Source organism: Thalia democratica, chromosome 8 (genome assembly GCF_965202585.1).
Source record: "Thalia democratica chromosome 8, ktThaDemo2.hap1.1, whole genome shotgun sequence".
Taxonomy (NCBI): domain Eukaryota; kingdom Metazoa; phylum Chordata; class Thaliacea; order Salpida; family Salpidae; genus Thalia; species Thalia democratica.
The window spans coordinates 44685737-44711030 of record NC_139172.1 but is presented as its reverse complement, the minus strand read 5'-3'; the positions used below and the strand labels follow the sequence as shown (position 1 = coordinate 44711030).

Sequence of the window (25294 nt, the reverse complement as noted above, 5' to 3'; positions counted from 1 at the left end):
TAAAAGTTTATCAAATAAACAGTTTTTCCAGGTTGTTTATACGAAGTTATCAAATTCAAATTTTCAAGGTTTATTGGCAATTTTTAAGTTTTTAAACTAAAGAAAAATATAAAAAACAAGGTATTTGAACTTATTATAACTGACTCTTTATAAGAGGTGTTTTCATTTTACAAGTTTGCTATAAGTTTTTTACTTTTTCTTCTAGGCTACCTGGAATAAAATTATTTTGGTGAATTTATACATGAAATTAAATTAAAAGTAAAAAACTGTTTTAAATAACATAACAACATTAAATAGATACAATCAGGTCATTTTAAATATGTTTTTAATAAAATTATTTAATGATACATATTTATGTTGAAATAATAAATTTATTGTATCTAATCAAAATTTTATTACTTTATATTTAAAATATTTTTAGTTTTAATGTTTGTAAAGTTTATTTCAAAGTTTAAAAATTTAGAGGTTTTTCCAGGTTGTATATGCCTAAGTTGTCAAATTTCAGCTTTTAAAGTTATTTTAAGTTATCAAAATTCATGTTTTTCAAGATTTATTGGCAATTTCTTAACTTTTAATTTGAAGATATTTTCTACAAAATAAAATGTATTAACTTATTATAACTAAATCTTTATGAGAGTTAATTTCATTATACAGGGTTGCTAGAGAGTTTTTTAAATTTTCCAAGTTTTTTTAAATCATCCAGGTTAATAAAAGAAAAAAAAAATTGGTCGTCTTTTATATTACATTAAATTAGAAGTAAAAAATACTGCCATAAACAAAATAAAACAATATTAAATAAATACTGTTAACCTATTTTGTATTTGTTTTTTTTTTCTTAAATCTATTTAATGATTTATTTTTGGTTGAAATAACAATTTTTTTGTATCTATATAACCTTTTATAACGCTAACTGTGATAATTTGATAATATTAGATTTTTCCAGTTTATTTTAAGATTTTTCAAATAAGAGATATTTACAGAATTTATATTCAACCCTGTTTAAGAGTTTGTTTTAATAAAATCTGAGTCTTTTTATACTTTAGCTTTTCAAAATTACTTGACTCAAAAAGTTTGTTAACAGATAAAGCTTGTTAAAAACTTTTTTTCAGAAAATTAATGGTGGTCAACTACAAAAAATCTCCATATCTAAGTTAATCTAAACCTCTTTCAATTAAAACAAAAACTTATAGAACAGCTTGGATCCAAAAGAAAATACGAGCATAAAGTTAATTTTCTAGGCAAATTTATTAATTTTTAAAAAACATAAAACTTTAATGTGAATTATTTTCCTTATCTTAAAATCTATCTAAATTTTTTTTTTATTTTAGAGAAAGCACCTTTGTCTTTAATTTAAAAAAAAAGTATTTGGTTTTGGGTTGGAATTATTTCATGGGGTCCCTCCAAAAATAAAGGTTTTTTTTTTGTTTTTTTCTTTTTCCCTTAGTTTGCATGTTTTTAAAACTCTTAAATGTTTATTTTATAATTAATGTTATATTTTTTACGATTTGGCCCCAAATCAAAATGATGTATATTACACTATCATTTGCCTTGGTCATTTCCTAGATAAAAAAAATGATAAAAGGAAAAAAATAATTAATAAAAATGTGAATTACAACAAATTTAATTAAATTATTTTATTTAAATTTGATGTAATTCACATTCTAATTTATTTTTTTTTCTTTTATCAATTTTTTATCTAGGAAATGGCCAATGCAAATGATAGTGTAATGTATATCATTTTGCTTTAGGGCCAAATCGTAAAAAATATTAACATTATTTATAAAATAAACATTTAAAAGTTTTAATAACATGCAAACTAAGGGAAAAAGAAAATAAAAAAAATTAAAAAATATATATTTTTGGTTTTAATACCATATCATGAAAAAAAACAAAAAAAAACCTTTATTTTTGGAGGGACCCCATGAAATAATTCCAACCCCAAACCAAATATTTTTTTTTAAATTAAAGACAAAGGTGAGTTCTCTAAAATAAAATAAAAATTTTTAGATAGCTTTTAAGATATGGAAAATAATTGACATTAAAGTTTTATGTTTTTTGAAAAACTAATAAAGTTGCCTATAAAATTAACTTTATGCTCTTAAGGAAAATAATGAAAAAACTTTACATTGTAAGCTCAAATGAATAAAAATGGCTTAACCTGTTATGAGTTTATAACAGTGTCTAGCAAGGTTGTCAAACTTTTAGAATTTTTAACTGAGAATTTGTAGATGATTGGCTTATTTTCATTTGACCTAGCAATAACTAGTAAAAGGGCAGGTTTTAAACATTTGGCATTTTTTTAATATTTTCATTTAAATAGTTTTGACATTTTTAATTTTTGTGTTTAATATACAACCCTGAGCTTAAACAAAATGTTTATTTAGCTTAAATAAAAAATAAAAGAAATCTATTTAGACAGGGTTTCTCAAAATAAACATTATAAAATAATAGCAACAAATGTAGCAGTAAAATTGCATCTGTTTTAAAGTTTATTATTATTACTATTATTATTGAAGTTTATTAGCAAACGAAGGACTTAGGCATTAAAACCTAAGCCACTCAAACTGAAAGACACTAAAATAAAAATAAAAAACAAATTACTGTGTTAAAACAAACATAAAACCCGTACAAGGCATAAACTGGAAAAATAAAAACTTTAACAACCAAAATATTCAACAATTCCAAAGTCACCTATCTCCAATTATACATTTGAAAACAACAAATCTTTGAAACAAGCATCTCTTGTCAAACTTCTTCAAAACCTGGCTTGAAATTCTATGAACTATTTTGAAGACCACTCTTTATCAAACAAGAGCTTTGAAAACAAAATTCAAAAATAATTAAAAATACTTGAAAAACCTTAAATTTATAAAGTATTAAATGTAAATTAATTAAAATTTTCTTATACTAAAAAATTATCTTATCAACAAAAATATATATCATTGAATTTATTGATAAAAAACACAATAAAAGTAGCTAAACAGTATCTATACTGTGTTGTTTAATTATTTAAGACTATATTTTTACTTTTAATTTAACTTTATAAAAATTATTGAACATGAAACTTTTTCTTTTACTAACCTAGAAGATTTTAAAAATTCCAGAAAAGTTATCAAAAAACCTTAAGCAACCCTGTAAAAACAAATCACCTTTTATTAGGAATTAGTTATAACAAGCTTGTATAATAATTTTTATAGAAGTTATATTCAATTTAATAACTAAGTCATGCTTAGAAATCTTCTGTGTACTTCTTCCAATTTTCCATACCTAGTTTAGTTAGAATTTATATCACTTAAATCATCTTAGGCAGTTTGAATAACTAAATTTGATTTTATTAAGTAAAAGAAAAAGTTTTCTGTGTTTTTAGAGTTAGCAGCATTATTTCTAGCTTGAGTTTTTGTTGTAAGCAGATTTCCACATATATTTTACTGTGTTTTATATTGATACTTGAGGTCATAAATTAAAACTTGCACTAAATGTTAAATATTTTTGAGTGGTTCATGATGAGAAAAAAAAGGTCATATATTGTACTTTTGTAAGTTTTGTAACGCTTCTGGCTATAAATTAAATTCAGCAAAAGAGTTTTCTCTAATTAGGGTTTTTTTTAATTTGTTAACTTTCTAAATTGTCGCCTTATAAAGAGATTATGAGATGTGTGGCAGCTCAAGCTTAACTTTTCTATGTGCTAAATTGTGAGTATTGTTATTAATCTCTTATTTTTAGTTCTGTCTCTTAAATTGATATTTCTAATAAAGTTAAATTGAAGTTAATTTTACTTTGGTTTGCATAAATTTGAATAAATAAACTTTGCTGTTGATAAAGTTAAATTGAAGTTAATTTTACTTGGGTTTTGCATAAATTTGAATAAATAAACTCTGCTGTTGATAAAGTTAAATTGAAGTTAATTTTACTTTGGTTTGCATAAATTTGAATAAATAAACTTTGGTGTTAATACTTAATTATATTGAAATTATCTGTAATTTGGTTTTACATAAAATTGAATAAATAAGCTTTGTTGTTGATAATTAATTAAAGTAGCAAGCAGCTTTTGGTACTCTTATAAATCTCTGAAATTTACAAACCAACTTAAATTAATTTAAAATAAACTAGTGGGCCACACCTAACTCTTGGTATAGCACAATGAGTAACAAATCCAAGCCCACCAAAAAGGATAGTATGTTCTCTAAAGAGAACATACATCATACTTTAGACAAGGTCATCAACCCCGAAACTCGCTGTAACCAACGTAATATAAACAGAGGGATTAACAAAAGGGGTGTTGACTCACACTCTTCGCGCCGTAGCCAACCTGGTCCATCAGACCAACCACAAGCAACGTGCGAAAGATATGGTGACCCAACTAAGAGTGAACACGCTTTAATTGAGACACAGGGTATAGAAATCAGTGCCGAGATTGACATGAACGCAGGGGGGATCAGTCAGGAGGTAGCCAGGAGGAGGAACAACCCCAGGCAGCAATTGGCAGTTATCAACAACCTAGAGACCAGCCTAATCCAAGTGGTCTGCCAAGACAAAGCTACCCACCCCAACAAAATTCTACACCTAGCAACAGCTCCATTCCTCCAGCAAGAACCTCACCTTTGCCATTCCAACAACAACTCCAACCTAACAACTTAAACATGGACTATTCCCTCCAAAACAACAGGAGACCCCCTATTCAAGTGCCACCTCAAGAACTGAGTGCCGAGGAGATAGTACAGGGGATCAAAGATTTGAAGGAACAAATTCGACAGGCTAAACTTCAAGAGGAATTTCGAAAATTACAAGAAGAATTACATGAATTGAGAAGTCCAAATCCATCCACAAGGACAAATCACGACATCTCAACTCAGGGTAGACAGAATACATACATGGATCCTCAAATCCAGGTTCCCCACCAGGCTCACACACCTCAAAGGCTCAAGACCTACCAAGGAACCAGGTGACCAGTCGCTCTCCTTCGAACTATAGAGGACCTTCAGTAGAGCAAGGAGGGTCAGGTGTGAAAGAAAACTTTCAACCATGTGTTCGCAGTCCGTCTTACAACTGCCAACCCCAGCCAGAAGATAGTAGGTATGACGTCACAGTAGACATAGGTGGCAGTACGCCCCGCACAACAACAAGCCAGCTGTATAAACTAATGCAGAAAAAGGGCGATCTTGTCAGTCAAATCGGATACTTAAAGCGCGATACAGAGCAGTTAAAAATAAAGCTAAAACACTTTGAGAAGATCGCCAACGATTATGACATTCGATCGGATCAAGATCTTTACAGGCTGCTTGAAACATTAGTGACCTGGAAAGAGAGAGAGAGCTACTACCACAGATATAAACCAGAAGATAGGAACTACGACACGTTGAAAGAGTTCCTAATGAGTGGGCAAGCGCGAGTAAGCAACGTGCTACTGGCAAGAACTGACAGGCACTCCATGTCAAGTAGGGAACTAGGTGATGAGATTAATCATTGGTTTGCTGAGTTCAGAAATGAAGGTGTATTAACAAAATTTCTCACAACACACTTAGCACCTCCTCGTTTAAAAAATCGTTTACGGGAGAAGCTTCACCTGAAAGACAAAGACTTTCAAATTGCTTGGAAAGTAATGCTCGACACAAATGAGCAAGAGGCAAAGGGACGAGCGAGAAATATAAACTATAGCAATGCCCCGCGCTCAAATCAAAACAGACCAGCCCAAGCACAACAGCAATGGACAGCCATTAACAACAATGAAATTATATGCAGAAACCATCAGAGATTTGGTGTAAATACCCATACCTGTTTAGACAGGAGATGTAGTATGCGCCATCAAACCATATCTCAGCCTCATGCAAAAAACGAGATCCCAAACTCTCCGCAGTGAGAGGGAGAGTGATTGGGGCTACACTATCTCACACCAAAGCTGTCCAATTTGTAAATAAAACCGCCCCTCGACAGCAACCCCCATCTCAACCGAGACCAACCAGAAATGCCTCAATCTGCACTATAAGTCATCCAGGAAATGAAGTGTCCACACCTTCAAACAAACCGAAGATGACTTTTCATATAAAGCAAACAGCCTCACGTAGTGCAGCAGAAACACCTGATGAGAACCAAAGTTCTGAGCAACCGCAGCCAGCATCAACAGGGCCAGCGTCAACGGTCAGCGCCGCCAAAGCCAGCACCTCCACGACCAGCGCCAACGATCTGAGCCACTTTAGCCAGCACCACAATGGGCAGTCCCAACGGTCTGCGCAAACACAGCCAGCATAACCAGGGCCAGCGTCAATGGTCAGCGCCACCGAAGTCAGCACCTCCACGATCAGCGCCAACGATCTGAGCTACCTTAGCCAGCATCCAATGGGCAGTCCCAACGGTCTGCGCAAACACAGCCAGCATCACCAGGGCCAGCGTCAACGGTTAGCGCCACCAAAGCCAGCACCTCCACGACCAGCGCCAACGATCTGAGCCACCTTAGCCAGCACCACAATGGGCAGTCCCAACGGTCTGCGAAACACAGCCAGCATCACCAGGGCCAGCGTCAACGGTCAGCGCCACTGAAGCCAGCACCTCCACGACCAGCGCCAACGATCCGAGCTACCTTAGCCAGCACCACAACGGGCAGTCCCAACGGTCAGAGCAACCGCAGCCAGAACCACAACAAAAATCTCTCGACACTACCAATCACAACAAAGATAAAAGTGTAGAAAAATGGACATTTCAACTGAATAAATTCCCTGCACCCAAACCGAAGAACTTCCCTCAGGGTCACTATTTTTAGCAGATTCAAACACAAATGTTATCTTTTTGGTTGACAGCGGATCCGAAATTTCAATCCTGCCGAAGGAATTGACTAACGGTATAGACAAATATTTTTCTAAACATAGTAGAACCATCCAAGGGTTTGGTAACAAAACAACCCACCCCATTGGTAGCGCGGATGTCGAACTTCAATTGGGGAGTTTAGAACCCATCAACCACTCGTTCTGGGTTACTCAAGAATCACGCCACTTTGGCATTATTGGCATGGACCTGTTAAGAAAGAACGAACTAGCGATCCTACCATCTACCTCTCAACTATGCAAGACTTCTTCCTTTTTTGTACAAGCATAAAAAGATATTTGGTACTTTTTAGATGAATACTACTTAAGGGCTTATTCAAATAAGCAACAGTTGATTTTCACTGATTATTTTGTACAACACCTAGAAGCTGCTTGCATTTTTTATATTACTGTTAAATGACTTAACTTTAAGATTTTTTTAATTTTAAAATTAATGGGGTTTTTGATTTTATATTTATTTGTACAACCATTAAAAATTAGTATCTTATAGACATGTATTTTTTTTTTTGTAATTATCTTAGCTAAAATAGGTACTGTGTGATAATTTATATAAAAATCTAAAATTTTCTATATTGCATTGAGTTTTGGTTGTCTCCTGTTTAATGAAACTATTATTTTTTTTTTAAAACACAAAAAAACTTTTTAAGAAAACCTGCTATCTACAGTTTGGTGGTTTCTATTGTTTTAAAAAACTTTATAGTTTTAAATTTAAAAAGCATGTTTCTGTTAATTTTTAAATCTAAGCTTTTCTAATATTCACTTTTTTGTGTGTATGACAACATGTAATGGTGAACTTTGTGGACCATATTAAATGCTCATTATTCATTCGAAAATGCACTGGGAAAGCTTGCCAAGCAAATTGTAAAAATCATGGCTCAGTAACTTTCACTCATCTAGTTTGGTGGGGTAAGTCGAACTGCCACACCCCAGAGACCTCAGAATGAACCATTCTAATAAGAACAGGCTGCCACTACGTACAGCAGAATTGTAGTGACGATGTCGATTCGTCTGGAAATGCATACATGGCAGCACACCTTCGGATGCCATGGGGGCAATGCCAACCCGTCTGCTGATGATGTCAAGCAGACCCTCGAATCCGTTGGCGTTGATGACGATGGTGAACAACGCCAGGTCGCCAGCGATTAATTCGCGGAGAAGGACGTCAGTGGAGCCAAACTTCCCGCCAGAGTTCCGGGAGAACCACTACAAGAAGAGCGGCCGCAGCTGGAGCAACCAGAGAAGAGGAGGAGAAGGCGAATAAGAAGAGGCCGAGCCTCAACATCCAGTGTAAGAGTAAGGAACCATCATCATGAACGGTAAACATTGACTTTTAAAAAATTTTTGACTCATGATTGAGTTAGGAATTTGTAAATTTATATTTAAAAAAAAGTCTTTTCTTTACAATTTCTTTAGAATTTCTTTTTTATTTTGTTAAAAAAAGCATTTTTACCACACTTAAAAAGTGTCTTAAGCATTTACTACATTTAAATACTTATAGTTTTAATTTTACTTTAAAAATAGCTAGTAGAGTGTTTAAATCCAGATTTTGAATTAGCTCATAAAGGTTGTTATATGCAAGTACCTTCTAGCACATAAAGTTGATGATCATAAGTATCTCTTAAAATATTATTTCTGATTATTACATGTAAATTACAAAAAGAAAGTTATAAACTTATGTTGCATGCTTATATATCTCTAAGTTGAGTGCTCTAGTGTATAATGGTTTTCACCTTGACTATATTTAAAGTTTTTTTCAGTTTAACAAACGTTTAACACCTTAAAAGTAATGTTTATCTAAAAAACACAAGTTAAAATTCTAAAAATATTTAATAAGAGGGGAAAATGTAACGCCTCTGACTATAAATTAAATTCAGCAAAAGAGTTTTCTCTAATTAGGGGTTTTTTTAATTTGTTAACTTTCTAAATTGTCGCCTTATAAAGAGATTATGAGATGTGTGGCAGCTCAAGCTTAACTTTTCTATGTGCTAAATTGTGAGTATTGTTATTAATCTCTTATTTTTAGTTCTGTCTCTTAAATTGATATTTCTAATAAAGTTAGATTGAAGTTAATTTTACTTTGGTTTGCATAAATTTGAATAAATAAACTTTGCTGTTGATAAAGTTAAATTGAAGTTAATTTTACTTTGGTTTTGCATAAATTTGAATAAATAAACTCTGCTGTTGATAAAGTTAAATTGAAGTTAATTTTACTTTGGTTTGCATAAATTTGAATAAATAAACTTTGGTGTTAATACTTAATTATATTGAAATTATCTGTAATTTGGTTTTACATAAAATTGAATAAATAAGCTTTGTTGTTGATAATTAATTAAAGTAGCAAGCAGCTTTTGGTACTCTTATAAATCTCTGAAATTTACAAACCAACTTAAATTAATTTAAAATAAACTAGTGGGCCACACCTAACTCTTGGTATAGCACAATGAGTAACAAATCCAAGCCCACCAAAAAGGATAGTATGTTCTCTAAAGAGAACATACATCATACTTTAGACAAGGTCATCAACCCCGAAACTCGCTGTAGCCAACGTAATATAAACAGAGGGATTAACAAAAGGGGTGTTGACTCACACTCTTCGCGCCGTAGCCAACCTGGTCCATCAGACCAACCACAAGCAACGTGCGAAAGATAGTTTTACTAGACATTTTGTAAAAAAGTTAAGAAATTTAGGGGGCCTAAAAAAGGTCCTTCGTTTGCCAATAAACTTTAATAATAATAATAATAATAAAAACTTAAAAACATATGCAATTTCTCTGCTACATTTGTCGCAATTGTTTGATAACGCTTATTTTGAAAAACGCTGTCTAAATAGGTTACTTTTATTTTTTATTTAAGATAAATGAACTTTTTATTCAAGCTCAGGGTTAGATATTAAATACCAAGCTAAAAATATCAAAACTATTTGATTCAAAAAATAAAAAAATGCCAAATGTTTAAAACCTGCCCTTTTACTAGTTATTGCTGGGTCAAATAAAAATAACCCAATCATATACAAATCATTAATTTGACATCTCAAAATTTGACAACCTTGCTAAACACTGTTATAAACTCACAACAGGTTAAGCCATTTTTATCAATTTAAGCTTACAATGTAAGGTTTTGTCATTATTTTTCTTTGGATCTAAGCTGTTCTAAAAGTATTTTTTAAATGAAAGAGGTTTAGATTAACTTAGATGTGGACATTTTTTGTAGTTGACCATCATTATTCATCTGAAAAGGTTTCAAGAAGCTTTATCTGTTAACAAACTTATTTTTTAGTCGTGTAATTTTGAAAAGCTAAAATATAAAAAGACTTAGATTTTATTAAAGCAAACTCTTAAACAGGGTTGAATAAAAAATCTGTAAAAATCTTTTATCGGATAAATTTTGAAATAAACTGGAAAAACCTAATATTATTAAAATATTACAGTTAGAGTTACAAAATTTTAATTAGATACAAACACTATCATATCAACAATAAATAAATCATTAAATAGATTTAAAAAAAAAACAAATACAAAATAGGTTAACAGTATTTATTCAATATTGTTATTTTGTTTTATTTTGTTTAAGGCAGTATTTTTACTTGTAATTTAATATAATATAAAAGTTCACCAAAAAACCGTTTCTTTTAATAACCTGAATGATTTTAGAAAACCTGGAAAATTCAAAAACTCTCTAGCAACTCTGTATAATGAAATCAACTTTAGAAAGATTTAGATATAATAAGTTAGTACATTTTATTTTGTAGAAATTATCTTTAAATTAAAAATTAAAAAATTGCTGAAAAACCTTAAAAACTGAAAATTGACAATTTAGGTAAAACAACCTGGAGAAACCTCTAAATTTATAAACTTTGAAATAAATTTTACAAATAAAAATTAAAAATATTTTAAATATAAAAATAATTTTATTAAAAGCGTTTTTAAAATAAGCTAATTATATTTGTTTAATGTTGTTATGTTATTTAAAATAGTTCTTTTTTTACTTTTAATTTAATTCTATATAAAATCCACCTAAATATTTTTATTCCAATTAACCTATAAGAAAATATTAAAAAACATATGGTAAACCTATATAATGATACCACCTCTTATTAATAATTAGTTATAAAAATTTCAAATACCTTGTTTTAACAAAGTTATCTTTAATTTAAATATTACAAAATTTGCCAATAAACCTTGAAAACATGAATTTTGATAACTTAGGTATAACAATTTGGAAAAACTGTTTATTTGATAAGTTTATAAAAAAATTCGAAAAACTTCAAATTTATATAGTACTACATGTAAAGTAAGAAGATATTAATTATATAAAACAAAGTTATCATATCAACATAAAAAAATATATCATTAAACTTATTGACAAAAAAACATTTAAAGTTCCTCAGCAGTATCTATAGAGTGTTGTTTTATTATTTGAGAATAAGTTTTTACTTTTAACTTAACTTTAAATGAATGACTGACAAAGAAACTTTTTTTTAATAGCCTAGAAGATTTCAGAAAACCTGGAAAAATTAACAAAAACCCTGTAGAATACCTGTAAAAATAAATCACATTTTACTACGAACTAGTTATAATAAGCTTGTATAATACATTTTGTAGAAGTTATACTAAATTTAAAAACTAAGTCATTTGTTTGTACTTTTTCCAATTTTCTACACACTCAGGAAATTCATGGAAACTCAGGGATTCTTCAAGTTATAGAAAATCTCAGAGAAATTCAAAGAGTTTTAATTCTATTTTTCAACTTAGTGAAATTCTAGGCATTTATGGATTTTTTCTTAAAACTTAAGGGAAATTTGAAGATTTTTTTTTAACTCTGGGAAATGTTTTTCTAGACATAGAATGAGATTTAGTTGATCCAGTTTCCATATTTTGTTAAAAAGCCAATTTTTTTTATTTTAAGTGTTTATTTTGAAATTTTTTGCTTTGCAGCTAGATTTTTAAAATTCATAAAATTAACTTTGTATTTCTCAAATAAGTAATAAAATTTTTAAGGATTTAAAATAAAAACTCATGGAAACTCAGGAAAGCTTAAGGGTTACTCAGGAAAGTTTCTGATCACTCAGGGAAATTTTTTTGACTCAAAGAGTGGCAACCCTGATAATACATTTTGTAGAATTTTTATTTAATTTAAAAACTAGGTCAATCTTAGAGATTTCGTGTGTACATTTTCAAATTTTTCTTACTTAGGTTGGTTGAAATTTATATAACTTTAAACAAATTCTTAGGCAGTTTTAAAAGCAAAGTTCCAATTATTAAGTAAAAGAAAAAGTTTATTGTGTTTTAAGAGTTAGCAGCATTACTTCTAGCTTGAGTTTTTGTTGTAAGCAGACTTGTTTATGTATTTAACTATGTTTTATATTAATAATTGAGGTCATAAATTTAAACTTGCACTAAATCTTAAATATTCTTGATTGGTTGATGAAGAGCAAAAAAAGGCTATATATGTTTTATATTGTAGTTTTGAAAATTTTACTAGATGTTATGTAAAAAAGTGAGAAATTTAGGGTACAAAAGGCGAACTAAAAGGCCATAATTTGAAACTTGTACTAGTTTTCTTGAGTTAATGTAAAGAGCAAAAAAACTGTCTTAAGATATTTAATGATAGTTTTGAAAATTGTACTGGATTTTTTTAAAATAAATGGCAGTTGAAGCGCCTAAAGGATATTCTGGGGTTAATAATCAAGACCAAAAAAAGGTCTGAGGCAATTTATTGAAAAATCTTGCTGGGGCACGCCATAGCTTTGGGAGGCATACTTAAAAAAAACTTGGCAAACCCTTCACTAGATAGTAAGGGAAATTTGAAACTTGTACTAGATATCCACTGATTAGGGTACACAGCGTTTTAGTTTTAATATTCAGGGATGACATATTTTGATTAGCTCTAAGAACACTGATCATAACATACTGTAGTACTCGTACCTTAGTTACTAATACTTTTTGACAAACGTTTTATCGTTTTTATATATTTTATATCATTAGTAAGGTCAGTTTAAATATTAATTTATACGCAGTTAATGTTTAAACTACAGGAAAAACCTTTAAAAATAGCCATTTTAAAGCAGGGTTGACAAAATGTCAGAAAAAGTCTTAATAATAAACTATATATGATTATTAATTAAGAAAGATCAGGTTCAACGCCAGTTTACAATTTTTATCTACTTATCTACTAGTTATTGCTGGGTCAAAAAAAGTAAGCCAATCATATACACATGCTTAATCTAAACATCTCAAAATTTTGCAGCCCTGCTACACATTATCACAAACTAATAAAAATTTAAGCCATTTTTGTTCATTTAAACTTACAATGTAAACTTTTGTCATTAGCTTCATTGTAATTTGAGCTGCTCTATAAGTAATATGTTTGTTATAAGAGATTTAGATTAACTTAGAAGTGGGTATTTTTTGTAGTTTACTGTCATCATTTATCAGAATTATTTAAACAAACCTTATCTGTTAACAAATTTAGCTACAACTAGCATAAATTTTGAAATTTTAAGTACAAAAAGACTTGAAATGTTATTGAAGCAAAGTATTATACAGGGTTGTCAAAAATTCTTAAAAAGCATGAGAGTTGATATATTATTTAAAAACAACCAGAAAAAACTTTTAGTTTCAGAAAAAAAAGGAAATATTTCAATTAAAAACCTTACATGTAAAATTATCAAACTTTAATTAGATACACTATTTTCTAGCATATAAGAAAAAAAACTTTTATTAATAAAAAATCAATTTATTGTAGCTTTACGGTATCTTTTCAATTATTTTTTACTACTAAGTACAGTATTTTACTTTTATTATAACTTATATAAAAAATAGATCAACAAATTGTTTCTTCAAACTACCTGAAAGAAGTTTTAAAAACCTATAAAAAAATTTCAAAAACTTTCAGTACTCCTGTATAATGAAATTAGTTGTTATAACAAAATTATTTATAATAAGCCAAAATTTTAAGAACTTGTTAAAGTAACCTTTAACTTAAATGTTAAGTTATGGGTAAGAAATTTTGTCTGGTGTGCCATAAACTAATCATCTCTAGTTTAGTTGAAATTATTAGTGATATTTATACATAAATAATACTTTGTAAAAATACATATGTAAAAACAAAAACATTTTGCATTTAAATAATAAAAGATTATATTTTTTATAAAGAAAATTGAACCAATCAGAGATATTATAGTTAGTATGATTTTTAATTAATTAAATTTTACTTATCCTTTATAAAATTTTTCATAGACTAACTTATACTTAATCAACTTTAAAAATTTTTAAACTTATACTTTATAACTCGTTGCATCCGAAAAATTTAACTTTAATTTTAATTGTTATTTTGATTTCATTGAATATTACTTTTAGTTTAAAATTTACATTACACAGGTTTTACGTTAATTTACTTTTATTGGTTTTCACAGTATTTTATTTAGCAAATATGAGCAACAACACCATGAGAGAAAATATCTCTTTTAAAAGTTGTCATACAAGTAACAATTTTGTCAATGTCAGCAAACAAATAATTGTTAATGGTGATAAAGATTTTCAAATATATATGGATGCTGCAATATCAGGTTAGAAATATTATTTTTAATGTTATCAAAAGCTAAGAGATATTTAAGCTGCTTTAAAGGTTTATATATTAATATTATTTGAAGTTATAAAACACCATAACTAAATTTATGATTTTGGTACATAATTTCATCAATTGTTATATAGATTATTAGTTTAATTACTAGAAACAATAAAAATTTGATGTAAATTAAACCTAGAATCGTCTAACAAAAGATTAAACTTATTAAAAAAATAATAAATTTAAGTTGTGAACTTTAACTTAGCTTTTTTTTTTTGTAATGTTTCTGAAATATATAGATAAAAAGTTTTTCTACTCGAACTATTTAAACTTTGTTAGATTGACCTAAAAAAGTCTAAAAAACAAAACTAGTTCAACTATAAGCTCAACACTTAATTTTAAGCTGTACTTATGTTTAATTTTTATAAAAACAAGTTAAAGCTATTTAACGTACTGATTATTTTTTTAGTTAAGTAATATTTGTTTTATAAAATAGTTAAAATTATAAACTTTAAAGTTTAAGATTTGTTCGACTCCTTTGAAAATTTATTTATCTAAAAAAACAATTTTATTGTAAACAGTATTTTATTTAAAACAAAAAACTTTAGTTGTGAACTAAAAATTTAAAAAAATAAAAATAAAAAAAAACTTTTAAAATTCATCAAGACTAATATTGTGGAAAAAGATAGTTGACCATTGAAATTTAACTTCTACTTTTCCTATTTAAGGCCTAAAACTTCAGTTTAAGTTAGTTTTAGTTTTAATTATTTTTTTTTATTTTAGGAAACTTACGAAAAACTGAGTTTATCAAAATTTTAAAAGCGAACAAAATTTTGCTACTTGATGATGTAAAAAACAAAGACTACAAGCGAATGGAACAGAAATCTAGAAATAGAAATGTGGCTACGTTTTACCAAATTGCCAGTATTTTTAGAATAAATGGGCTGGGAAAATTTTTCTTGTCTTACATTGAACGTTGTTTTCCAATAGTCTGTGAAAAAGAAAACTTTAAAATGTTAGACTTTGTCCGAATTGCAAAGATTATTTCTAGTTCAGAGTTACGTGTTGATTCAGAGATGGAAGTATTGAATGCTATTGATTGTTGGATCAGTTATGATTTTGTGAAAAGAAGCAAGTTTGCCAGTAGGCTTTTGTCAAAAATTCGTCTTAACTTGATACCAAGCAAAGCTTTGAACATGATTCTAGACAGTGATATGTCCCTTAGTAAAATTGATGATTGTGTTTCAAAGCTGACAAATGTTTTGAAACACAATCAAAGTTGTGTTCATAACAAGATAACTAGGTATTGTAGCCAAAACATGTTTAATGTACTTTTGACTGGTGGGTTGTCAAGACAAGCAAATGAATTTCATCGAAATGTTTATGTTGCCAAACAAATTAATGTTCAAAACTTCAACGATGTAACATATTTTATTCCATTAAAAAATATACGATCAGACCATATATCAGTTTATTGTAGAGGAGCAATATATGTATTTGGAGGTTGTGATGAAAATCTTCAGTTAGTAAAATCGGTTGAGAAGTATTCTTTGGTAACTAAAACTTGGGAAGATGTTGGTTATATGCCCGATTGTCGATCAGGATTTTGTGCTACTGCTTTTGTAGATAAAATTATATTAATTGGAGGATTTGATATACAAAGAACACCTTTTAACTCTTGTTTAAAATTTGACACTAAAGATGAAAAAATAAGTCATGTTGCAAAAATAAACCATGGTAGAGTCTATTCAGCTAGTACAGTCTATGAGGGGAGAATCGTTGTTTCTGGTGGATGAAGTAATGTTAATTTTAACACTGTAGAGGCATATGATCCTTTAGCTGATACATGGTCCCCAATGCCAAGTATGATTGAAAGAAGATATGGCCACACATCTACTGCTATAAGAAATAAATTATTTATTGTTGGAGGTTTTAACGAGTATTTTATTGAAACATGTGAAGTATTTGATTCTAAATGTGAAAATTTTGTTTATCTAAAGCAAAATACTACCTCAATGGCAATCAATCTAACAGAAGTGGTTAACACGTTTTCCATCAGTAATAAACTTGTAACAGTTTTTGATAATTCATCAAAAGCTTTGTGTTATGACGTAGAAAAACGGAAGTGGAGTGAAGAAGAATTTAGCTTAACAGAAGACACATATCACTGTACTTGCACACTTTTACCTCAGATTAAGTTTTAAGTATTGATAATTATTTTTATTACAACTAAGATGATAAAGGTTTTTGCTTTTTAGATAAACTTAAAACTGACCTTAATATTAAAATACACTTAAGCTTGTTTTAGTTTCTTTATGAAAAAATAAACGTTCTTAAATTTTATTTTCAAATTGAATTTAAGCTCAATTATTAAACATTTGTATAGCTTTTGTAATTATTGTGTTAGTGCTGAATAATAGATTAATAAAAATTTAATTACATTTTATTTTTAATTTAGTAACTTTTATTTTAATTTACATCTCAAATAGATTATGTTTTTCTGATTGGACATTATGACTTCTATTTCAATGATTAAAGTTTGATACTTTTTTTTCAAATTTTATTAGCTGTCTAAAGTATTTTTTGATACACTTGCTTGTTTCAGTTGAATAATAAGTTACAAAAAAGTTTTCTTGTTGTAATTTGTGTTTATGTAGATATTTATAAGTAGTTAATCTTTAGTTTTCATCTATACTTTATATAAATATCTTTATAGTATAAATGTAAAGCTAAAATTGAATTTAAGAATTTAAAAAAATAAAGTTTAATCAATTTATATTTTATCAAAAAGATACGCAAAACAATATTCTATCCTCTAATATACAAAGAAAGATTAGTTTTAATTATTTTAGAAGGAGTTAGGCAACCACTTTACAAACCACAAAAAAAGTATTCTATAAAAAGATGCTCACGGGCTGCAATTAATAAATTGTATTTTGCCTAGTAGAACAGGTAAACCTAAATTTTATCAATAAACTTTAATAAATACGGTTAAACCTACTTAATTTATTCAAATTAAAACGTAAAAAATACTTTAGTTCTACATCAAAAAATACATAACAAATTTCTTTATAATAAAACAGTTATTATTTCGTTCAGTAACAATTATTCAAAATTTACAGTTTTTTATTTATATGAAAAGTACTAATTTAAACTTAAAGTTCATTATTTTTATAGGGCCTAACTAAAGGTACCTATGTCAAAAATTTATATAATTTCACTTTTTTAGAATTTTATTATCTTGAGATTGTTAGCCATTTTGTTGTACATTTTATATAATAGCTGAGCCAAAATTTAATTACAACATTTATAAAAAAATTTCGATATCAATTTTGCTATAATTAAAAATTAATTGAAAACTAAGCTTACCATGTTTTTTCTTGAGAATTAAAGTTTAAAAACTTTTACTATTCTAAACTCTTCCTTTACAAATTAAAAGAAAATAAAGTACCCATTCAAAAACAAATTGACTTTTAATAAAACGTATAATTAAGTATTTGTCTAGTTTTTTCAAAATGCACTATTTTTCTTTAACTTTTTCAGCAATTATTAACTAGATAAAAATTTAGCTTAAATAAAGTAAATATTTTTTTTTTCAAGAATAACAAAAGTTTATGTGTGATTAACATTGATTAAACAGAATTACAACCTGGGAAGAAATTTATTTACATATGTTTTTTTTAAATTTTAGTCAAGCGTTACTTTGGCTCGAATATTTTTTTTTTTGTAATTTTTTAAATCAAACTTTAAAACCCATTATTTTTAGTTTCTCGAATGCTAACTTTGAAGTTTTTTTTATATTCTAAAGAGCGTTATTCTGTTTTGTTTTTTACAATAATTTCCATCGAATTTTGGTTTGACTTTAGTAGTGGGACATGTTTAAAAGTTAAAAGTTTTTTAACATTTTTTACTTATTTTAGCTTTTCTCCGAAAATAAAGTAATTATTGTTATAAATTTACTTATTGAACTAAGTTTATTATTAAGGATTTTTTTTTCTTTTTTCTTTACAAAATATCCTCAATAAAATTTTTTAAAATGTTTAAATTTATGGTCTTACTGCAAATATATAACAATTTTAAAACAATCTTTAATTTCAATATCCTTCTTCAACTAAGTTTTATATTAGGGAAATATAGATTTTTTCTGATTTTTTATTAATATACGATCTATGCAAATTTTACATAAATTCATAGACTTGGGCAAGAAATCCCTTGTACATTATCCTTGCAAACAATTACGTAATAGTTTATATTTAGAGATTATTTATTGATATTAAAACATTAGTAACTTATAAAATCTTAGTTACTAAAATAAATTTTCTTAATCATAAAACAATTAATTTGTAATGTATAAGTTTTATAACAGAATTAATCCCAAAAATACTCTAGATCACAGTATTTCATTTTAAACATTTATTTTAACAGAATTTTATTACTAGGGTACACAAATTTTGATTAGCTTTAAGACCACTGATACACTTCATAACATACTCTAGTATTCGGTACCTTAGTTACTAATACTTTTTGATAAAAAGTTCACCTCGTTAGTAGGGTCACTTTAAATATTAATTTAAACGCAATAGATGTCTCAAACTATAGAAAAAAACATTTACAGATAGCTATTTTAAAGCAGGGTTGACAGAATATCAGCTTTAGTTTTAATAATAATCTATATATGATTATTAATTTAGACTGAATAGGTTCATCACTAGTTAACAATCTTAATCTACTTTGTTATTTTGAAACTTTTAAACTTAATTCAAAAACTTTTACGCATAAGTAAATACTTTATAATAAAGAATAAAAAATATAATTTAAAAAAGGACAGCTAATTGTGAATATTTAGGTAAAAATAAGCAATTTATTTTTGTTTTTCATTTTACTTGTAACTGAAAAGTGAAAATGGTTAAGTTAGTTAGATTTTAAGATCAGTTTTTACTTTAAATAAAAGTATTAACTAGACAATATAAAACTTTTCAAACCCACATACCAATGCAAAAACAACTCGTTAATAAACGTATTAGAAAATGTTTGAAAATAAACAAAAAAGCAAGTTTAAATAAGAAGTACTGCTATTAACACTTAATCTTAGAAATTACTTCACATTAATTTGAATATCTTGTGCATAAAACTCTTATAAACTAATTCTAAAAACTTAAATATCCTAAAAGTAATTGTATATTTTATTTTTGTCAAAACTCATTAGATATTGAATTTTTAATAATAAATGTATTTTAACTTTTTTGAAGCCTAAGTAGATATTTCCCTGATTGGTTTATTATGCCTATTTTTAGAAACCTTGTCTAAATTTTTTTTTTAATGTTTTTATTTAAGGTAATTAGACTATTTTGTTTAAAATTAAGCTCAGTGTCAAAAATTGAATAGCATGCTGAAAATATTAAAAATATTAGAATGAAAAAATTAAAAAAATGCTCAATGTTTAAAAACTGCCTCTTTACTAGTTATTGTAGGGTCATATAAAAGTAAGCCAATCATATACAAATGCTTAATTTAAACACCTAAAAATTTTGCAGCCCTGCTAGACATTTTCACAAACTCATAAAAATTTAAGCCATTTTTGTTCATTTAAACTTACAATGTAAACTTTTTTTATTAGCTTTATTGAAATTTGAGGTATTCTTGAAGTAATAAGTTTATTAAAAGAGGTTTAGATTAACTTAAAAGTGGATATTTTTTGTAGTTGACTATCATCATTTATCAGATTTTTTTTAACAAACCTTTTCTGTTGAAAATTTAGTTGCATGTAGCATAAATTTTTAAAAGCTTAAGTACAAAAAGATTTGAAGTATCTTTAAAGCAAAGTATTATACAGGGTTGCCAAAAGCTCTTAAAAAAGCATGAGAATTGATAAATTATGTAAAACAACCAGCAAAAATTTATTTTCATAAATTTTGAAAGAAAAGTTTAAAATATATAATTAAAATAAAATTACATGTAATGTAAAAAAAAATAGATTCATTAGTTTCTATAGTTTAGGAAAAGAAATAGCTTTGATTTAAATTATTAAAATAAATACTTCTAATGTAGCTTTACAGCATCTTTGCAATGTTTTTATCTGTCAAATACAGTATTCTACTATTAATTATATTTTAAATTTAAAAATTTACAATAAAATACCTAAAAAAGTTGAAAAAACTTAAAAAATTTAAAAAAAAAAGTTTTAGTAATTCTGTATGATGGAATAAACTATAAAAAACTTATAAAAGAAGTTTTTCTCAATTTGTTATATTTTGTTAATGTTCTTTAATTTGAATTTTGTCACGGGCCAGAGATTTTGTTTTTTGGGCCACAAATTGATCATCCTTAGTTTAGTAGAAATAATTTTTGAAGTTAATATCTTAGCGGTTTTAATTGCAAATTTCAAATTTATAAGGTAAAACTTTAAATTTTGTGTTAACAGCATCGTTTTTAGCTTAAGTTTCTGTTTCTAAGAAAGCAGATTTCCACATTTATTTAGTGAGTTTTTTATTTATATTTTATTTTTAAAAACCTTTAATACTGTCAAGTTCTCATTTTTAATTATATGCTACAAACTTATATTGAAATTAAAAAACTTTGATAATTCTTACTGTACTAATAAAATTAAGAAATATGTGAAGATATAAAGAATAAAATGAAAATAAAACTAATAGTTGTGTATCTTCTTTTATACAACTTTAATATTTATAATAATATATAAAAACAAAACAAATTTATAAAATTTTAGCTGTAGTATACGATTTTCGAAGTTTTTAGATAGTTATTAAATTTAAAGTTTAAAAATATTTTCGTCTTAACAAAGTATCATTTAAATTTATTTTTATTTTATATGCAGTTGAATAATTTTAAGTTATTGGTCGGTATAGCTTATTTATATTTAAAATAAGTTTTTTGTCTTTAGTCAGCTTATAATTTTTTTTGTAAACAAACAGCTTATAAAGTAAAAAATAAACATAAAAAACTTTTTTGTAAATTTTATATTTGGAAGCAAGGTTAACAAATAATGAAAAATAAAGAGTCATTAGTGTTTGTTCAATATGTTTTTTGTTTTAATTCAGTTTTTCATCAGTAATTTTTAAATATAAATTAATCGCCATTGCTTTTGGTTTCATTTTAAATCAAGGTTGTCGAACTTTTACATTTTTCTCTTTAATAGTTTTAAGAAACTACTTAGTGGTGTATCTTATTAATAAACGTGTCATTTAGTACCGCTAAAAATAAAAAAGAATTATTATTATTATAAAAAAACACTGCAACTCTGCAATCAGATTTTTAACAAATTTTAGTAATTTTGAAATTGTAGTATTTTTAGTTTCTAAAAATAGGAAGAACATAAATAAACTTTGTGTAATTAATGACAACTTTTTGCAAAAAACTTTTTTTTTCCAACAAAAAACTAGTCTATTAGTTTTTGTCAGTTACAGAGGTTAGAATAAAAAGTGTAGTACTTAAGAGAATTTTTTTTATCTTTTTTCATAGATTTTAAATATAAGTTACAAACAAAAATTTTAAATTCACAATAGTTTTAAGGCAGCTTACAAAAATTGATTATCTTGTATTTAAACATAAGTGAGAAAATAACTAATTTTAAATGATCAAATAAAAATTAAAATTCTATTAGAAAAATAGCTTGATCACTCTGAGATATAAAAGTTACTACTTTTTTAACTAATTAAAATTTTGTTTATCCTTAATGAAATATTTCATAGACTAAAAATATTTGGTGAAATTCTAAAACTTTTTAAACTTTTGCTTTTTCATTTATGTAATCAAAAATTTTAACTTAAATTTTAATTGTTATTTTGACATCATTAAAAATTACATTTAAGTTAAAATTTACAATTAACTATATTTACGTTAGTTTACTTTTATTTCTTTTCACAGTATTTAATTTAGCAAATATGAGCAACAACACTATAAAAGAAAATATCTATTTTAAAAGTTGTGGTAAAAGTAACAATTTTGTCAATGTCAGCAAACAAACAATTGTTAATGGTGATAAAAACTTGCAAATATATATGGATGCTGCTCGATCAGGTTAGAAGTGTTATTTTTAATGTTATCAAAACTAAGAGATATTTTAAGCTACTTTAACATTTCATATATTCATATATATTATTTTTTGACGTTATAAAACACCATAATAAAATTTTTGTTTTTGGTCAAAATTTCATTAATTGTTCTATAGATAATTAGTTTGATCACTAATACAATAAAAAATTGATGTTAGTTGATCCTAAAAACATGTAAAAAAATATTAAATGTCATAATAAAGTTTTTATTTGATTAAAATAATAAAGTTGTGTACTTTAACTTTTTTTTTAAAGTTTCTGTACTTATTGTATAGATAAAAAGTTTTATTAATGATAATTATGAACACTTTATGATAGTTTGACCTAAAAAAGTCTAAAAAAAGCTGTTTTAAACTAAAAGCTTTTAAAGAACTTGAAGTTACAAGGTGTACTTATGTTTAATTTTATAATAAAATAAATTTAAACTTAAAACCTACTGACACTATTGAGTATTGATAGGATATTTTAGTTTTTGACTAAAAATTGATTAACATTGTTGTTTGAGGTATAAAGACTTGTTTGAATCCTTAAAAAAATCTTTTTTTGATAACTCTCCTGTGAAAATTACTTAGTTTAAATCAACAAACTTTATTTCATTAAACTATAAATTAACTTAGTAAACATAATTTTGAAAACCTTTTAGATTTTATTAAGTCCAACAATGTGAAAAAAATATTTTTTGTCTATTAAAATGTTTATATCATACTTTTTAAGTTTAAACATAAAGATTCAGTTTGAAACTAGTTTTAGTTTTAATATATTTTTTATTTTAGGAAACTTACGAATATTCAAGTCTATCAAGATCCTTAAAGCAAACAAAATTTTGCTACTTCATGATGTAGAAAACAAAGACTACAAGCGAATCAAAAACAAAGTTAGAAATAGAAATGTGGCTACGTTTTACCAAATTGCAAGTACTTTTAGAATAATTTGGCTAAAGAAATTTTCTTTGTCTTACATTGAACGTTGTTTTCCAATTGTTTGTGAAAAAAACAACTTTAAGAAGTTAGATTTTGTCCAAGTTGCAAAAATTATTTCAAGTTCAGAGTTACGTGTTGATTCAGAGATGGAAGTATTGAATGCTATTGATAGTTGGATCAGTTATGATTTTGTGAAAAGAAGCAAGTTTGCAAGTAGGCTTTTGTCAAAAGTTCGTTTCAACATGTTACCAGTCAATACTTTAAACAAGATTCTAGACAGTGATATGTCCTTCAGCCAAATTGATGATTGTGTTGCAAAGCTGAAAAATGTTTTGAAACACAATCAAAGTTCTGTTCAAAACAAGATAACTAGGTATTGTAGCCAAAACATGTTTAGTGTAATTTTGACTGGTAGGTTGACGGGACAAAAAAATATATTTCATCGAAATGTTAATGTCGCCAGAGAAATTAATGTTATAAACAATGATGTAAAATATTTTATTCCATTTAAGCAAATAAGATCAGACCATATATCAGTTTATTGCAGAGGAGCAATATATGTATTTGGAGGTCGTGATAAAAACTATCAGGTAGTAAAATCTGTTGAGAAGTATTCTTTGGTAACTAAAACTTGGGAAGATGTTGGTTATATGCCAGATTGTCGATCAGGATTTTGTATTACTGCCTTTATGGATGAAATTATATTAGTTGGAGGATTTGATATACAAAGTATACCTTTTAACACTTGTTTAAAATTTGACACAAAAGATGCAAAAATACGTCATATTGCAGAACTAAATAATGCTAGATTAGCTTCAGCTAGTACAGTTTATAAGGAAAGAGTTGTTGTTTCTGGTGGGTGGGATTATGCTAGTTTAAACACTGTAGAGGCATATGATCCTTTATCTGATACATGGTCTCCAATGCCAAGTATGATTAAAAGAAGACATTGCCACAGATCAACTGCTATAAGAAATAAATTATTTATCATAGGAGGTTATAAAGAACGTATAATTGGATCGTGTGAAGTATTTGATTCTAAAAGTGAAAATTTTGTTTATCTGAATCGAAATACAACCTTAATGGCAATCAATTTAACAATAGTAGTTAACACGTTTTCCATCGGAAATAAACTTGTGACAGTTGGTCATAACTCATCATCAGCTTTATGTTATGACGTAGAAAAAGATGAATGGAGTGAAGAAGCATTTAGCTCAACAGAAGACACATATAGCTGTACTTGCACACTTTTACCTCCGATTAAGTTTTAAATGTTCATGTTTTTACTTTAATTATTAACACTTGATGAAGTTTATACTTTTTAAATAGTTGTAAATGTTACTTTAATATTGAATTACACTTTTACTTGTTTTAATTTCTTTATAAATAAATAAACGATTTTAAACTTGAATACTTTTAAATAAAATTAAAGGTCAGTAGTTAGACATTTGTAATTATTGTGCTAACTTAAAGACTAACAAAAACTAAGTTACATTTTATTATTACTACACTAACTATTATTTTAATGTGCATCTAAAATGCATTTTATCTTCTTTAAGGGACATTATGACTTCTATTTAAAAGACAAAAGTTTGTAAACTGTTTTCGAAATTTCAAAGTAATTTTTGATACATTTGCTTGTTTCATCTAAATAAATTCAGTTTAAAAGTATTTTTGTTTTAATTTGTATTTATGTAAATATTTATAAGTAGTAAAGCTTTAGTTTACAGCTATACTTTATAGAATTATCTAAATAATTATATTAAAAAGCTAAAGATTATTAAATCCATTTAATTTTTTCCATTATAGAGATATGAAAAAAAATATTCTATCTCAGATTCTACAAATAAAGAGTTATTTTATTAGGGGCATAGGGGGTAGTCCGACATTTTATTTTACTAAAAATAGCAATTGATCTTAT

General features: G+C 26.8%; 1 protein-coding gene across 1 annotated transcript; it reads left to right on the top strand.

Moving 5' to 3' along the window:
* Nucleotides 1-15394: 15394 nt before the first annotated feature.
* LOC145843259 (spermatocyte protein spe-26-like) lies at nucleotides 15395-24644 on the top strand. The gene is made up of 6 exons (XM_082950722.1): nucleotides 15395-15684; nucleotides 16180-16310; nucleotides 23227-23327; nucleotides 23457-23586; nucleotides 24166-24303; nucleotides 24478-24644. The coding sequence occupies exons 1-6, from the start codon at nucleotides 15395-15397 to the stop codon at nucleotides 24642-24644; spliced, it is 957 nt and encodes a 318-aa protein (XP_082806848.1).
* Nucleotides 24645-25294: the final 650 nt, after the last annotated feature.